This window comes from Amphiprion ocellaris, chromosome 7, assembly GCF_022539595.1.
Source record: "Amphiprion ocellaris isolate individual 3 ecotype Okinawa chromosome 7, ASM2253959v1, whole genome shotgun sequence".
Taxonomy (NCBI): Eukaryota; Metazoa; Chordata; class Actinopteri; family Pomacentridae; genus Amphiprion; species Amphiprion ocellaris.
The window spans coordinates 17789265-17805380 of NC_072772.1; the positions used below are offsets into that span (position 1 = coordinate 17789265).

Below are 16116 nucleotides of genomic sequence, written 5' to 3' on the forward strand. Positions count from 1 at the left end.
AGCTGTTTAATAACCTTCCATCAGAGTGGAGAGCTTCGACATAAGTACCCTTGATAGGAATGAGCGCTGCTTTTAGTTTGGGAGTTTGCCGCCGTTTTATTGTGAAGTTCATTACAGGATGTGTCGCGGTTTTGCGGCGTGACTTGACGGCGGTGATGCTCGGCCTCTCGCCGCTCTGAAGGATGCAGCGGGGTCGATGGAGGAGGAGGAGGTGAAGGACTGGAAGGCGGAGAACAGAATGAACGGGTCGGTAAAGAGGAAGGATGCGGATTACGGTAGCCTGCCTGTCGGCCTACCTACCGACGATGGTTTCGGTCGTTTGACATGAAGATGCGCGGAGACAACGGCACGGGCCTGCGGTGTGTTGATGAGCGGAGGGAGAGCTTGTCATTTACGTGTCGCCTCAAATTTATCCGTGACACCGAGGATTGCCTGGCTTAATTGAGAGGGAGAGCAGGCTTTGTAGTCATTAGTTAGGCTGACTTGTTGGGCTCTAAAATTTGCTTCTTCTTAAACATTTTTTTTGACATCAAAAACCCCTCTGTCGTATTTGTGCTTCTACTGCCATCATGGGTTTAGCCGTGGGTTTAGCATCCTCACCACCTGATCGTTCCTCCGGCGCTGCTGCGGACTGGATGTCAAACTGAGGGAGCGTCAGAAAGTCAAAAGCAAACAAACCAAAAATACAACTTTACTGTGTCTCAGCATGGAGGCGTCGACGGTACAGGCTCGCTGGTGGACGGCTGTGTGTGTGTGGACGGCTGTCTGTCTGCTGAGCAGCGGTCAGTCCGTCCAGGACTCCTCGGGCCTGTCTATGGCCATCCGCGTGCCACTGCGGCAAGGCGCTCGCGGTGAGCAGCCGTCGCCGCGGCCACCTGCCGCTGCCGTTGCCGCGACGCTCCGTGAGAGCGGCAACGCGGGCAGACGCCCTGCGCGCAGGCGGCGAGGAGCGGCGGCGGGCGGCGTCAGCTTCGTGGACATGATTGATAACCTGCGTGGGAAGTCCGGCCAGGGGTACTACGTGGAGATGGCCGTGGGCTCTCCTCCGCAGAAGGTAAAGGTTTCATTCACGTAGATTGACATGAGGAACATCCCTGACTTGGAAATATGCGCCCCATTTGTACTAGTAAAATCTAACGGGCAAACTAGTAACCAGTGAAATCACAGTGTATTAATTAATATGTAAACACTAAAAACAGGCCAAAACTGCAATAATGTCCATACAAAACTGTACTTTCACGAATAGTAATTTTTTTTTTTTTTACATTTGACTACAAAATTACATCCCTACTGTATTTAAATCTGCAAAAATATCATTTTACAGATGATTATTAATATGTTATATAAAAGGATGCAATTAGGAAATCATTTGTAAATTGTTGTTTTACAGATTTTACCTGTTTGTTAAATTAGAGATAGTATCTAGAGATATCACTGAAAAAAAATAAACTTACATCTCGACGTATGAATATGTCAGGCTAAAACTGTACGCAATGTTCACATCAAAAATCTGCATTTTTACACCAAGCCATTTGTTTGTTCGCAATATGTGACTGCAATATTACAGTTTTACTGTATTTAAATCTACTAAAAATATTATTTTACTGATATTTGCTGCTTTCTTTAAGTATTCTAGCATTTTTAGATTTTTTGTGGCACTTTTGCTGCCAGATTTTTGCCATTATTACAGTTATTTTTAAACAGTGTAGGGTGCAGACACCTCTTGAAGAATCTACTTGAAGCAGACTATATATATATATATATATATATATATATATATATATATATATATATATATATTTATATATACTACAGCTCTCCTATTGCGAAATCCTGAAAACTTGCATCTCTGCATTGCATCCCCACAATGCAATGCAAAGATGCGCCCACCAATGGGAAATCTGACCTCAATTACATCTATACAAATGTGTTATTTATGTGTAAGATTTTAAAGATTTTATTTTATTTTGAAATTTTGATGTTGCTCTTACTTTTACTGCAAAATAAATGTTAGATAACGTTGACGAAAAACAATTTTTGATTTTTTTTAACGTGAATTGATTGTTGCATTGATAATTAATTTAGGAATAATACGCCCAGGACAGATCGCAATTAAAAAGTTCAGAACTTTACTATAGCCTTATTATGACTAATATTTAGATTACTGACAGAAAAATAATTTCCTATCACGAGATGCTTCTTAAACCATATCCGAGTGGAGTCTTCCTTAAATTTCCTGCTGTTACACTTTCCTCAATAGCAAAAAAACAAACATTTATTGTTAGCAATACAAACCAAATCATAATTCTCATATGAAAGTCATGTTAACAGTTTAAAAGCCTGTATATGTATAGTGTTATTAACAAAAACACAGAGGCTTAATTTGTTCTGTCAAATATTACTTTGACATACCGAAAAAACTTTTTTTTTCAAGCCACTGCAATGATTTCAAAGCTATTTAAAGACTAGCAAGGCCACTATCATTCAAGAAAGGCATCGGAAATAAATATTAACTATACTAAGTGGTCGTGGGGGATGGACGTCTTACCCCAGTTTACATTTCTATTTAGACAAAATCACATTCAACAAAACCAGGTACATCCTAAAAATGTATGCATTTCTTCTTTAAGGATGCCAGACTGGCAAGCATTATTTTTTTTTTGTTAGTCTGCAGTGAACTTGGCTGCCCTTGTAAAAGGCAGTTTTTATCTTTTATCTCCCACTCCCTGTCTCCCTCTTAGTAGAATTTCATTTCCTACAGTGGAATGAGCATGTATTAAATACCAGGCATGTTCAACTCTTTGTGCTGTCTGTGGCTCTAGTCTCTCTGGTGGCTGTCTAACGCTTCAAAATAATGACTGAAACCAATGTTCTCCCTCAGCACAAAACTGCAAAAGTGAAAAAGAGCAACAACAACACAATATTACTGCCAGATCATTAACATTAAGGAATTACAATTTTGCCACTTTTACCTCAGTCTTGCATCAGCGTGTCAGTATGTGTGTCTGCACATGTGTCTCACACGGGTTTTGCCGTCCTACATAACCGGTTGCAATCCTAAACACACAGTGACAGTGTGCTAAAGTAATATCCTGATATTTCTAATTCACATTTTCTCCATTTATATAGGGAATTTTAAATTAATGTTAGTTGAGGAGAAGGTATTTGAAATATACTGTCTGGTTGTTCAGCACTGGGAATGGCCCTGCAGTGACAGATGGCCTATGTGTGTGTGTGTATGTGTGTGTTAACATGAGCGAAAGGCCTGAATGATACAGAGAGATAATGGAACCATTAATTCTGCAGAGTGAGGACTGCCAGCTGGGTGCAGCTGCGGTGTACAGGCTGGCACACAGGGGGTGACGGTAGAGGGATAGACAGAAAGAGATGAGCCGCTGGACGAGAAGAAGGAGAGGGTGATGGAAAGCGAAGCAAACCAACTGCAGCAGAGAGAGGTGAAGAGGGGTAAGGAGTGAGTGAAAAAGATGAAGAGATGAAGGGAAAGGGAAGAAAGTGGGCGTTTGAGACAGGAAGAAGAAGAAGAAGGATGTGTTTGTGTGACAGGGGAGGATGTGGGAGGGAGACGGGGAGCTTTCAGGAAACAAAGGGAATGACTGTAGAGAGATGATGAGAGAGATGGAGGGCCCTTAGGTGCTGAGTGGAGGTGTCACTGCCACTGATGCTTCCTATATCAATGAGAGAGACACCATCTTTTCAGCCACACATGCCTTTTCAATCCGTATTAGAAAAAAAGGGATGTTTCATTAGTAGCCTACCATCTAGTCTGACGCACCGTGTGAAGCCTGCTATTGGTCGCTCATTTTAGACGGCTTTGTCCTCCCCCTCCACTAACAACAACCTCTGGGTGGCAACACACCACACTGTAAATTGAAAGTTTTACTGAGGATATAAACTGCCATACAGCATCTCTGCTCATTTTTGCGTTGAATTATTGATTTTATTGACAGGCCTTTATTGACGCTATTTTGTGGGAACACTTTTGCTGCATCCTTTGCTTAGCTCCACCCAGGATGTCTGTGATTGTTCTAAAGAAATACAAACAAGCCAGACTGTTTTCTCGCCTATAGCAGACTGATAATAAGACAGACTGGCTAAGGGTCACTCCATAACTAATAGCCTGTTCACACAGAATGCCATAACAGCACTGCTGTGTTCTAAAATCCATAATGGTTTGTGCCGCACAGCGCAAATGCAGCACGCCGTTTGGTAAACTTGCATGCTCAAAGTTTAAATATGTTGAACCACCTTTACTTATGGGACAAAATACACCACACTAGATGTACAGGCCTACTGGTAAGGGATTACTTCTGTTGTTTCACTGTTACATCACAGTTTCACTGCTAAATTGTGTTTGGGTTTTTTGATAAATAAGCAAAATCTGTAGGTTGCAGTATGTGTACACCTAAAGTTTTAAGGTTGGAGTCGTCTGTCTTCATGGAATATTGAAATGTGACTCAGGGCTTCATTTTTATTACTATTTTATACAACATAAGTGAGTATATATCAGTGCATAATCACTTAAATATCAATTCCCTGAACTTGCATACTATGACCTACCCATGTGACCAATAGGAATGAGTCATGGAAGGCAACATGGAGAAAAATCTGGTACTGTGTGTGTCTGGATCTCCCAAATTATATGTATTATGACTTCTGGAGGAATGCCTTCGCTTTGAAACAGGTTTCTGTCTTATCTGTCAATCAGGTGGCCTGTTGTAGGTTGGCAATGTGCCATGCTCAGCAAAGCTAACTTTTTAGAGAGTCGCAGTTGTAACACTACAGCAAAGCAACAAACATATGATGATATTATAGGACATGATGTAGACTAGACTGCCAACACGATATAGGGTAACTCAGCCTTACACAACTACCTCAGTAAAATACAACATGCATAGTAATGCTGCAGTAATGTTAATTTACAAACATCAAATATAGTAAAACACAGTGATGCAGCCTTTTATTGCACAATGAGTATGTCTACTAGAGGATTTACAGTATATTTTGCTGTTAATATTTGCATGTTTTAACTGTTTGAGGATGCTAATCCCAACCATACATGTGTTAAATGTTGGATGAAGTAAGCGGACAGAAGGGCCATTTAATTCCACAGGAAGTTAATCTTCCATTTATCTTCTCCTGCCCTATCATGTCTGCTTAATGTTTCTAAGTGCAATACTATATAAGTTCTGTTGAGCCTTGTACTACAGTTGTACACAGTTTTTTGGTAATACATGTCCATGTCATGAAGTTTTTATGGCCTGTAGGATGACATTTGATCGCAGCCAAAAATCACTGCATTGTCCATGGCAGCCTGGTTGCTGCCAGCCCCAAAGTTAATCAATGTGAAAGCAGTTATGAGTAAAATCCAAGTTAACTGAATGCATGTTAAAGGCCCACGCACCTTCTTCATTTTTGTTGCCTATATTGTCTTGAAACCTGAAATGAGAACTTAATGTTTGTTCTTTTTAAAGCTCCAAAAATTAAGATCAAAACTGAATGTTCGATTTCAGTTTTTTAATATCTCTAACTAATGAAATATTAATGAATCAGTGTTTGAATTTACAAAAGAACATCCTAAGTTTAATTTAAGAAGACTTTAAATGCATTGCTTCCAAGTGGGGAATTTACTTTCTAAAATAAAAAAATAACAGTTTAGATTTAGTGCATTAAAAATACAGCTTTCACAGTAGGAACTAAATACACGTCATAACTGAGATTCATGTATTTATATTTTTCAGTGCCTCATACAGTCATCTTTATTTCTAATGGCAGACTCAGTCTTCCTCAGCAAGGAGGATACCTATAAATGACATCTAGAAATTGCACTCAATCAGCTCCCACCTCTGTGCTTCACTGTCAGGACTATGCATTTACTGTGGTAGTCCTGTTTTTTTGCTCACACTAAACATGCTGGACCACATCTGAGCCAGACAAATGTTTATTGCTCTCTAAATTTATCATGGCTCTTTTTATAATCTTTAGTAAAGTTTAGTCTTGCAGTTTCATGCTAAAGTGCAAGCAAGGGTTTTGTCTTTGATGCCATCCGTAGGGGTTTGTGTCTTTCACACTGTCTGCGCTGCCACAGATCTCCCCGTACCAATGCAGAGGCACTTTGCCATCTGTTTTTCAGAGCTCTATTGTCCAAGTAGTGTACTGTCTGTGGCGTTATTTTAAGAGGACAGCCAACGAGTGTTATTGTGGCTTATTCTGCACCTCCAGGTTTAGTTTGTCATCTATTTCCCTGTTGTCCATATTTGTAAAGACTTACAACTTTGTTTTTCAGGTGGAGCCATGATGCAGACATGTATGTGTATATACAAGTCCATAGGTCCAAAATTATAATCACCTGGCATTCACAAGTCATTTTAGAACCATGTTCATGCAGATAGGCTAATTGGAAATCACAGGTGTACTCACTTTTTCTTTATTTGTTTTGTATTTTTTAATACAGTCTTTGTAAAATATTTGATTTTGATCATTCATAGTACTAATAATACTCTATTTGTCAACTTAGAAATAATGGAATTGTTGTGAGGTGATTTGGTTTTCAAATATTTGATTTTAAAGTAATATTGCACAAGGGTGTAGTCGTTTCTGCTGTTTATTGTAAAGTGTACGATGGCACTGGGTCCATACTGTATGAGTCAGTGGACCAGCAAGGGCATATAGTCTTGACCTTAAATCACAGTATGGAAGACGCAATGAAAAGCCTTTCATTTATTTGGTACATGCATCACTGTGGAAGTGACCTCAAGTTGTCTGCAGTAACTTTCAGATGTGTTGTATTTAGTTCTGGTAACCACTAGATGATTTCTCCTCCGTGGTGATGGGGAAGGGCAAATATAATGGCTGCAACAGACAGGCTTTCTGCCAGGGAGGACAGGAAGACAGAGGGAGGGAGGGAGTGCAGGGAAAGACATGAGGCCTCAGTGTGTCAGGATGCAGTCTTTGGTGTCTGTGAGCGTTTGTGTGTATGGTTGTGTGTATTACTGTGTGTAGAGCCTGGTGACTTGGGATGTGTGTGTGTGTGTGTGTGTGTGAATGAAACGGATCAAGCCTGGCCAGTCAGCAAATTTCTGTCTAGAAGAGGAAGACAGAGCGTGTACGGCATTATGGTTGATAGTAGTGGAGTTTGCAGAGAATGCACACGCAGGCAGGCTGTGTGTATATCATTTATGTGGAAATACTGTATGTGTGTGTGTGTGTGTGTGTGTGTGTGTGTGTGTGTGTGTGTGTGTGTGTGTGTGTGTGTGTGTGTGTGTGTGTGTGTGTGTGTGTGTTAGAAAAAATAAGGTAGGCAAAGTCAGGATTTATTCTGGGCTTTCAGCCTTGGCCCTTGAGACAGTAGCACTTCTGTGGATATTTAAAGAGCCAATCCATTATTGAACAGCTTGCTGTGGCTCTGTGGCTGTCTGTCTGTTAGGGTGTTTCTGTGCCACTCTGTCCATCTTCTCTGCCAAAGTCTTTCTTTGAATGTGTCAGGCAGGAATAAAATTTAATTAAAATAGGCAATGTAACACACCGTATGTCATAAAGTGGCTTGTAATGTAGATAATGGTGAATTACAGCGTGTTGTATATGTCTGTTTTCATCGCTGTCTGCTGTTGTGCTCCATTCACACATTCACTGTTGTGACTGATTGCGCAAAATTTGATACTTGCAAAGAGAAGCAGACAGAAGAGGAGGAGGTGGGAGAGTGGGGGAGTAGAATGGGCAACCTGAGAGCAGAGGAGGTTGAGAGTGGAGACAGAGGGGGGACAGAGAAGGACGTTTAGGTCAAGAGGAAGCCTCGCAGGACACTACAACAAAAGAGAAATGGATACAGAGAACACGAGAGGTGAAGAATGAACATCAGTTCACTTTTAATCAAGAACATTATGAAAAGATGTGCCGGTGAGATCGTTACTACACAATAAACAAAATGGTAAAATGTCTATTAATGTTTCAAGATAATGCCCTTAAAATGTCATGTTTTGTCCACAACCCAAAGATTTTCAGTTTACTGTCATAAAGGAGGAAAGAAAACAGAAATTATTTGTATTTAAAATGCTAAAATCTGAGAATTTTGACTTTTTTCTTTAAAAATGACTCAAACTGACTAGATAATAGTCAAAATTGTTGTAGCTCTAATGGAAACACCTTTCTAAAGTAGCAAAGACACAGATTAAAGCAGGTGTTTAGAGGTTGAACATAATCACTGTCACAGTTTTACATACCTATTGATTTCTGCACATTGTCCACATTAATAAATCTCCCTCTCCATTTCCCTCCTGCACTCATTAGCTGAATATCCTGGTGGACACAGGAAGCAGTAACTTTGCTGTCGGGGCAGCTGCTCATCCTTTCCTACGCAGATACTACCATCGTTCACTGTGAGTAAAGACACAATCACAGGCCTAAAAAGAAGTTTGCTCAAGAACATCACAAGTTGAATGAAAGTAAAACTCTGCTCCTCTGTGTTTTTACAGCTCCAGTTCATACCGTGACTTGGGCAGGAGTGTGTATGTTCCCTACACTCAGGGTCGTTGGGAAGGGGAGCTGGGCACCGACTTAGTCTCTGTCCCACATGGCCCCAATGCTACACTGCGTGCCAACATCGCTGCAATCACCCAGTCTGATCGCTTCTTCATCAATGGGTCTAACTGGGAGGGAATCCTGGGACTGGCCTATGCTGATATAGCCCGGGTGAGAAGAGCAGCATTCTTAAATAAATGATTTCAGCTTGAAGATCATTCAGAATACTTATTAATTCCTCTCTCTCCGTGCAGCCTGATGAGACGTTGGAGCCTTTCTTCGACTCTTTGGTTCGCCAGACTTCCGTCACAAATCTCTTCTCTCTGCAGCTGTGTGGTGCTGGCTTCACCCAAAACTACTCCCTGGGCAGCGCTACCGTTGGTGGCAGCATGGTGAGACACACCCGGTCACGCACACAAATCATGTTGTTTCATATTTTAAGCCAGCATAGATTATATTTTTCCCTGTGCTCGTAGATCATCGGAGGAGTGGACCCGTCACTCTACGTGGGAGAGCTCTGGTACACTCCCATCCGCAGGGAGTGGTACTATGAGGTTATTATCGTGCGTATTGAGGTGAACGGACAGGACCTCAACATGGACTGTAAAGAGGTAGGTCCTGATGCTGCAACAACCAAAGAAAGAAGGTATGATCTAATGATTGCAAAGCTTTTAAAGGGATGCGTAACCTGTTTCACTGTCTCCTACAGTACAACTATGATAAGAGCATTGTGGACAGTGGGACCACCAATCTTCGACTGCCAAGAAAAGTCTTCCAGGCTGCAGTTAAGGCGATTGAAGCAGCCTCTTCGGTCAGTCCTCACTATACTGTGGATACCCTTGTGTATTTCTGTCAAGGTGTTTTCTGGACCCAAAAGCAGATCAACAGCACCAACAGTTAAAATAGTTTTGTTGGGCAGGTGGGGTTTGATGTGAAGGAGTGGTTTTACAGTGAAGAGTTGGCCAGAGAGTTGAAGAGGTATGTGTGAATCTCTGGCTGATGAGGTAGATGATTCTTTAGGGATTAGGAAACCGGAGATGGGAATCCAGATGCAGTGGGAGGCTGGCAAGATGCTGGTTGAGGAGGCTTGCTGGCAAACAGGTGACAGGAGGAGACTGAGAACCTAAAGCACATGGAAGTTTGAGGTTAGACTAGCCTTAATATAGCACTGAGCAGCAATACTAAGGCAGAGGATGGCCATGATGATACCACATGAGAACAATGGATCTGGTGAAGACTGGAGAGATGAGCTGGGGTGCATATGCTGCAGAAAGTCGATTGGATGATGAGCCTCAGCAGATTGCCAGCTAGAGAGAGTGTAGGTTGCTGCAACCAGACAGGCACACAGGCATGGAGAGAGAACATAACAGAAACAGAAATTCTGAAGTTTGCCATAAAGAGCATGTGTGAGGTAGGACACAGGAATGACTGAACATTCTTATAATGCTGTTTTTCAGACCGAGCAGTTTCCCTCTGGGTTCTGGTTGGGGGAGCAGCTGGTGTGTTGGCAGGCTGGCACTACACCGTGGCACATCTTCCCAGTCATCTCCCTCTACCTGATGAGTGAAAACCGCAACCAGTCCTTCAGAATCTCCATCCTACCGCAGGTAATAGCAGCATCTCATCCTGAATCTGAATGTGGTCCCATAAAGCAGGCATTCACAAATGTCTTAAGGTCAGCGATCAACAATGTGATACAAAGTCATGTCACTCAACCTCGGGTTTTTGCCAAGTGATCAGTGTGCTGCAAATCATTTGCCACTGCTTTGAAAATATGAGTTAACTGAACTTGAATTGATAACTGATGTTTGTAAGTCTAAAATTATCGGAAATAAAAACGATATATTGTAGCCTGAATTAACTAAAAATTTGTGTGTTTACCTTTAGATAGCGAGGACATATCAGTCAAATCCATTTTAACATTTTAAATTATAGCTAATGTATTTTACTTTACCTGCATTCTAAAGGAAAAATTCAAAAAAAATTTTTAGCATAGTTTAGAGGTGCAACGATGAATAAATTAATTGATTATAATCACTATTGGATATTTGATTACTCAGTTGAGTGATAAAATCTGTAAAAATCCTCTAATTTCAGCTTCTCAAATTAGAGTATTCTCTGGTTTCTTTACTCCTGTATGACAGTAAATTTAATGTATTTGGATTGTGGACAAAACAAAACATCTAAGAATTTATTTTGGACTTTAGGAAACACACATCGACATTTATCACCATTATCTGACATTCTATAGACAAAACAGCTAATCAGTGAATCAAGCAAATAATCGACAGATCAACAGACGATGAAAATAATTGTTACTTCCATACCATACTTGCACTCTAAGTAGGTAACCCATGAAATACTGGTAGGAGACGGTTTATTCAAAGTCACATCATATAAAAAGATATGATTAATTCAAAATTCAAGTAATTTTGTAATTACTATAATACACGTTTGCACACATCATGTCAGAAAGAGCCTCTGTAATACTGAATTCTCAGGCTAACTGCCGCTATTATGAATAATTGCAGTTTTTACATCCCTGTGCACTCCTACAGGAAATCTGGTCAGAACATAGCACTCATCCTTCAGCCGGTCTCCTTTACATAATCCTGATCAGATGAAAGTGTAGCTAGGTACCATAAAGAACAAATGACCACATTTGAAAGAGAATTACCTTTGAATATATTTTCTGAAGCTTTGAAAAGTCATTAAACATGTTATATTCAAAGGCACTCAGACTGACCTTGATGGAGGTGGAATGAATAATTTTTGAGATTTAGAAGCAAAGTTCAGTGCCATTAACTCGTGGGAGGTTTGTGACCTTGATGCTGACTGACAGGCAAAGTGCTTGAGAAAAGTTTTTACTTTATTGACATTCTGTTCTAATTTCTAAAGCAGAATTTCATTAAATCTAAACGTATATGTAACGGAAAGTGTAGAAAGTGGTCTCACACAGGTGTAAACATAAGAATAAACTTACAAATTGTTGACTTTAGGCTACATGAAGGTAAACTTATAACATGGTAAAACATATAAGCATATAAATTCACTAATAATAAGAAAAAGAAGATGTAGGGGGAATATATTCTTAAAGTGAAAAGTCTCTCTGTCTTTAAGTGAGGGTCAGGCTGTACAGCAAACACACGAATGAGCTCCTTACACTTTACCATGTGTAAACACTTTATCATGTTCCACTATGTGTTTTCCCCTTTTTCGTGTTACTGATTTGTAGATACATTCATGCAAGGAATCTAAATTTCTGCTCCAAAATATAGGATCCTAAATCCATTAGTAAAAATTTACTTCAATTACCTTTAAATATCAAGAAGAAACCCTGAAAGTTAACAAGCTAAAGGACGTGCATACCTTACCTGATGAGACAACACATACAGTATGCTTCAGCCCAGAATATTAGAAATATAAGAAGGAAGTGTTAACACGTACCTTTAATATTTCCTACATCCACATAAGATCTTCCAACAATCTATATCATGCTACATTTACAATCTAGTTGAGAATTATGTTAATGTAACGTTAAAATGGAAAGACAGTTGTGTGTGCTTGCCTGATTCGTGTTTGTGGTATTCCACGTCCAACTCCTCTCCTTGGTTTTTCCTCTCTCTCTCTTTCATATTTGTCTGTATAGCAATACCTGCGGCCTGTAGAGGATGTGGCCTCAGCTCAGGAGGACTGCTATAAGTTTGCTGTGTCCCAGTCCAGCACTGGCACCGTGATGGGAGCCGTCATCATGGAAGGCTTCTATGTGGTCTTTGACCGTGAGAAGAAACGCATCGGCTTTGCTGTTAGCACCTGCCATGGTGAGGAAGAGAGGATGCAGGAATGATGAGGGGAAAGGGGAAAAAAAAGGAACAGTTAAGGCCAGTTCATGCTTTTTGCGTATGTGTGTCCACAAGAGTATATAAAGGTACACATGCCGTAAAGTTTGTCATCTGCCTAAATCCACGAGGAACCATCCCGACCCATCACCTTCTAGCCATGTGTAACCCAAAATGTGTGACTATAGGACTAGGAATGCAAAGTTAAAACAATTTTTAACCGATAATTGTTGCGTTCACATAATTACAGCAAAAAGGTGATAATTCCATATTCAGATAGAGGCAGCTAAACCTCCACAATGCACTGTTTTTCATGTAGGAAATGGTTTTGGAACACTTTCATTGTGTAGATGCATGAAATCCATGTGCATTCCCATGTGAAGCCCATGTGGTTACATATGAAAGAACATGTATTTTATACTTTATTATCATGGCACCAAGTATATCCAAAAGCAGTCTTTTTGCACAAGTCTGAAGTTAGAGCGTGACCTCGGAGTCACACTTCAGTGCCCCTGGAGCTGATAGGGCTAAGCTTCATGGTGCTGGGGCTTGAACAGTGAATTTCTGATCAGAAGCCCAGAGCTTCAACCACTGAGATTACTGTACCCGTGGCCTATGTACATGGAAGGTCACTGCAGGACAGAGGAAGGGGAGGGATCACTGCAAGCTTTACTGGACTCAGTGTCTCACCTGTGATTTTAATAGTAATGCCATAGGTTTGACATGGGTGAATGCAAGCTTCACCTCTCTTACAGTTAAGTTTCCCTCTCTAGATGGAGAAACTGCCATCACATTTCTGCACTTGTTAAAAATGTTAATATTAAACTTGTGCATTATTTATGACACGGCACCACATACTACAAGATGTGGAAAAATCTTTCACGTGTTCTCCCCATGTGCTCTACATGGTAGCACATGTTTCATAAGCACAGCAGTATGTTGTGACATGTGCTGATGTGGTTTCCACATGTGAAATTCATGTAATTTTTCTGCTTGATAACATATAGCTATCCGTAGTCCCAGTGACTGCCTCTGTTGGTCACTGCAATGTTAAAAACAAACTGCAGTCTTTCATCTCATGTAATAGTAAAGGGCTCCACCTGGTGGCGTAACAATGTACTACATTTTTTGACATGCATGTCATTCATCTTCTGCCTTCTTCTGCCTTGTTGCTTAAAATATTCGTAATCAGTTAAGATAATGACAAAAAGTAGTTGCCGCGGGACTTTGGTGGTGTTTTGAATTCTTCATGGTTTCCATCAGTAGTGCCCAAACACAGTAGGAAATCCCAATTTCTCCAGAAATCCTGTGTTATGTCCAATCACTGTGCACAACATACCTGTGGAGTAATCATACTGACCTGGTGCTATGGGCCAATTGATAAGCAGTTGCTGTACCCTGTAAAATGTGCAAAGTCACAACCTTTCAGAAACATCCACAGGGGGACAACAGAAAAACACATAATTGGCCTTTAGGTTTATGATGTAAAAATCAAACAGAGGAGAAGAGAAAGCAATACAGAAATAAGAGAAGACACCAACTTGTTTACAGTGAAAGTAGCATCCATTATCTGTTATTCTGATCTTTGTGTTTCTCAAATACCTGTAATTCTATTCTCTCATTTGCAGTGCATGATGAGTTTCGGACAGCTTCTGTGGAGGGCCCGTTCCACGGCGTCGACCTGGAGGATTGTGGATACAACATCCCCCAGACAGATGAGTCCACTCTGATGACCATCGCCTACATCATGGCGGGTATCTGCGCTCTGTTCATGCTGCCACTGTGTCTCATGGTGTGCCAGTGGCGCTTCGCTCGCTGCCTCCACCCACATGGGGACTTCGCTGACGACATATCACTACTAAAGTGAAATGGAGATGTTGGGGACAGGAGTCGTAGAGACCTGTGTTTCAAACGCAGGACGCAGATGGATCGTGGTTAAAGGGATGTTACAACATGTTGGTGCTGTTAGAGGAAGGCTTAGAAATGGTTTTAATGCATAAAGTGTTGAAAATGCTGACATGCGGTGAAAACGCAGTGAGGCTTGCTGCTCTCAAGCTGTTTGCCAGGATAAACAGAGCCATTACTAACCTGAGGTATAGACGAGAAAAAGGTGTTGTCATCAGCATAAACTTTGCCTGTTAAAGCTACCTATGCAGATCAGCATGGCTAGAGGAATACATGTGGGGGGAAAAAGGGAAACAAAAAAACTGCTCTTTGTTATAAATAGTGTATAAATAAACCGCAGAGATGGATTGGATTTGGAATTCTGAAAGATTTGGCTCAGCGATGCTCTATACTGAATGATTTGGAATTTAGGGAAAGTCCAAACAGATAAATTATGAACATATTTAAATGAAGAAACTTTTAACCTTGTTGTGAATGCAAGATAGGAATCCATCATGTAATTGGGCATGGTTTGCTGTGGTGTGATTTGAAACGTATGAACGTGTGGTTACGTGTGTGTGTTTGTAGTTTTTCTGTTTGTGGCTTATGATCGAATGAAACAAGTTGGATATGTGTGAGCATGCCTGTATGTGTGACCAGCTGTACTGTAAGTGAAGAGTATACAGAAAGGCTTAACGAAAATGAAGATGATACTTATGAAAAAGATACTAGCATCTATTAAATGACACTATTTGCCAGCAAAGTCTTCTGCAATGCAAATCAATAAAGAGGCTAATGTGATTAAAAATCAGAGTGTAACAGCATTTACAGTTTAAATCAGTTCTGCTTTGCGTGAAACTGAGACTACTGAACACAGTCAGTATCAGATGTCACTTTTTCCTCTTATATTGATAGCTTAAATCTATCTATTGTACATAAGATTTGTGCATTCCAGATCTTCTGTTTGCACTCACACCAAACACACAGTGCTTATCCTTGCAAAACTATTGCTGCACCGTCTGATGATTAAACATGTAACAACACATTACATGTTAACAAACCCAAACCTAATAGGGCTTCTTTCACAGACACACAAACAGCAGAACTCACCACATTTTCCAAAGGGGACCATATATGCTTGGAGAAGGAAACCAGCCCAAAGTATGTTATACACTAAAGAACACTATATATGTCTATAAGGGACAGTTTGTATCGTCTCTGAACAAGCTGTAAATAGATCAACTCAGAACTGTATATTTATCTGTCAGGCGCTGGCAGCATTGTTGAACCAATAAAGTACTTATTGTAACTGTAAAATGTGTTGCAGTTTTCTTTTTTTTTGACAGTAATGTAGGGTCTTCACACTGATATTATAGACCTTAGCCAATTTCTTCTATAATTTTGTACGTTCTCAACCTTAATATTGAAGTTAATTATGTATATTGTGCATAACTATTAATATTGTTTGCCGTAACCTTAATACTTAACTTACTTGAGCTAATATGTATGACCTATAGCACTGAAGAGTCTTAAATTTTATATTTAATTTAGCTGAGTCAATTTCCATCATAGGTTTTTAACTTTACTATTTAATTTAGTAAGGAAGTTTTTTTTTATTTATTTTATATAGTGCTGTGGGAGCTTAACAGCAATATTTGACTTAAATGGGTCAATTTATACAATGTGTAAGATTGCTGGGTCTAAACTTTAATATTTAAACTTGTCAGATAAATTCTTAACATTGGAAGGGTTTTGGTCCAATGTGTGTTTTAGGAGCGCTGTATAACTACCGGTGACTTTACTTTTTTTAAATTTTCATATTTTTTGATTTTTGCTGTACCCCTTACACGAACACCTG

General features: G+C 40.2%; 1 protein-coding gene across 1 annotated transcript; it reads left to right on the forward strand.

The window, feature by feature from the left end:
- The first annotated feature begins 137 nt into the window (after nt 1-137).
- Nucleotides 138-15575, forward strand: bace1 (beta-secretase 1). Its single transcript, XM_023279151.3, has 9 exons — nt 138-1054; nt 8305-8393; nt 8490-8706; nt 8790-8927; nt 9012-9146; nt 9245-9346; nt 9993-10142; nt 12185-12356; nt 14003-15575. The coding sequence occupies exons 1-9, from the start codon at nt 707-709 to the stop codon at nt 14239-14241; spliced, it is 1590 nt and encodes a 529-aa protein (XP_023134919.1). The 5' UTR covers nt 138-706; the 3' UTR covers nt 14242-15575.
- The last annotated feature ends 541 nt before the right edge of the window (nt 15576-16116 follow it).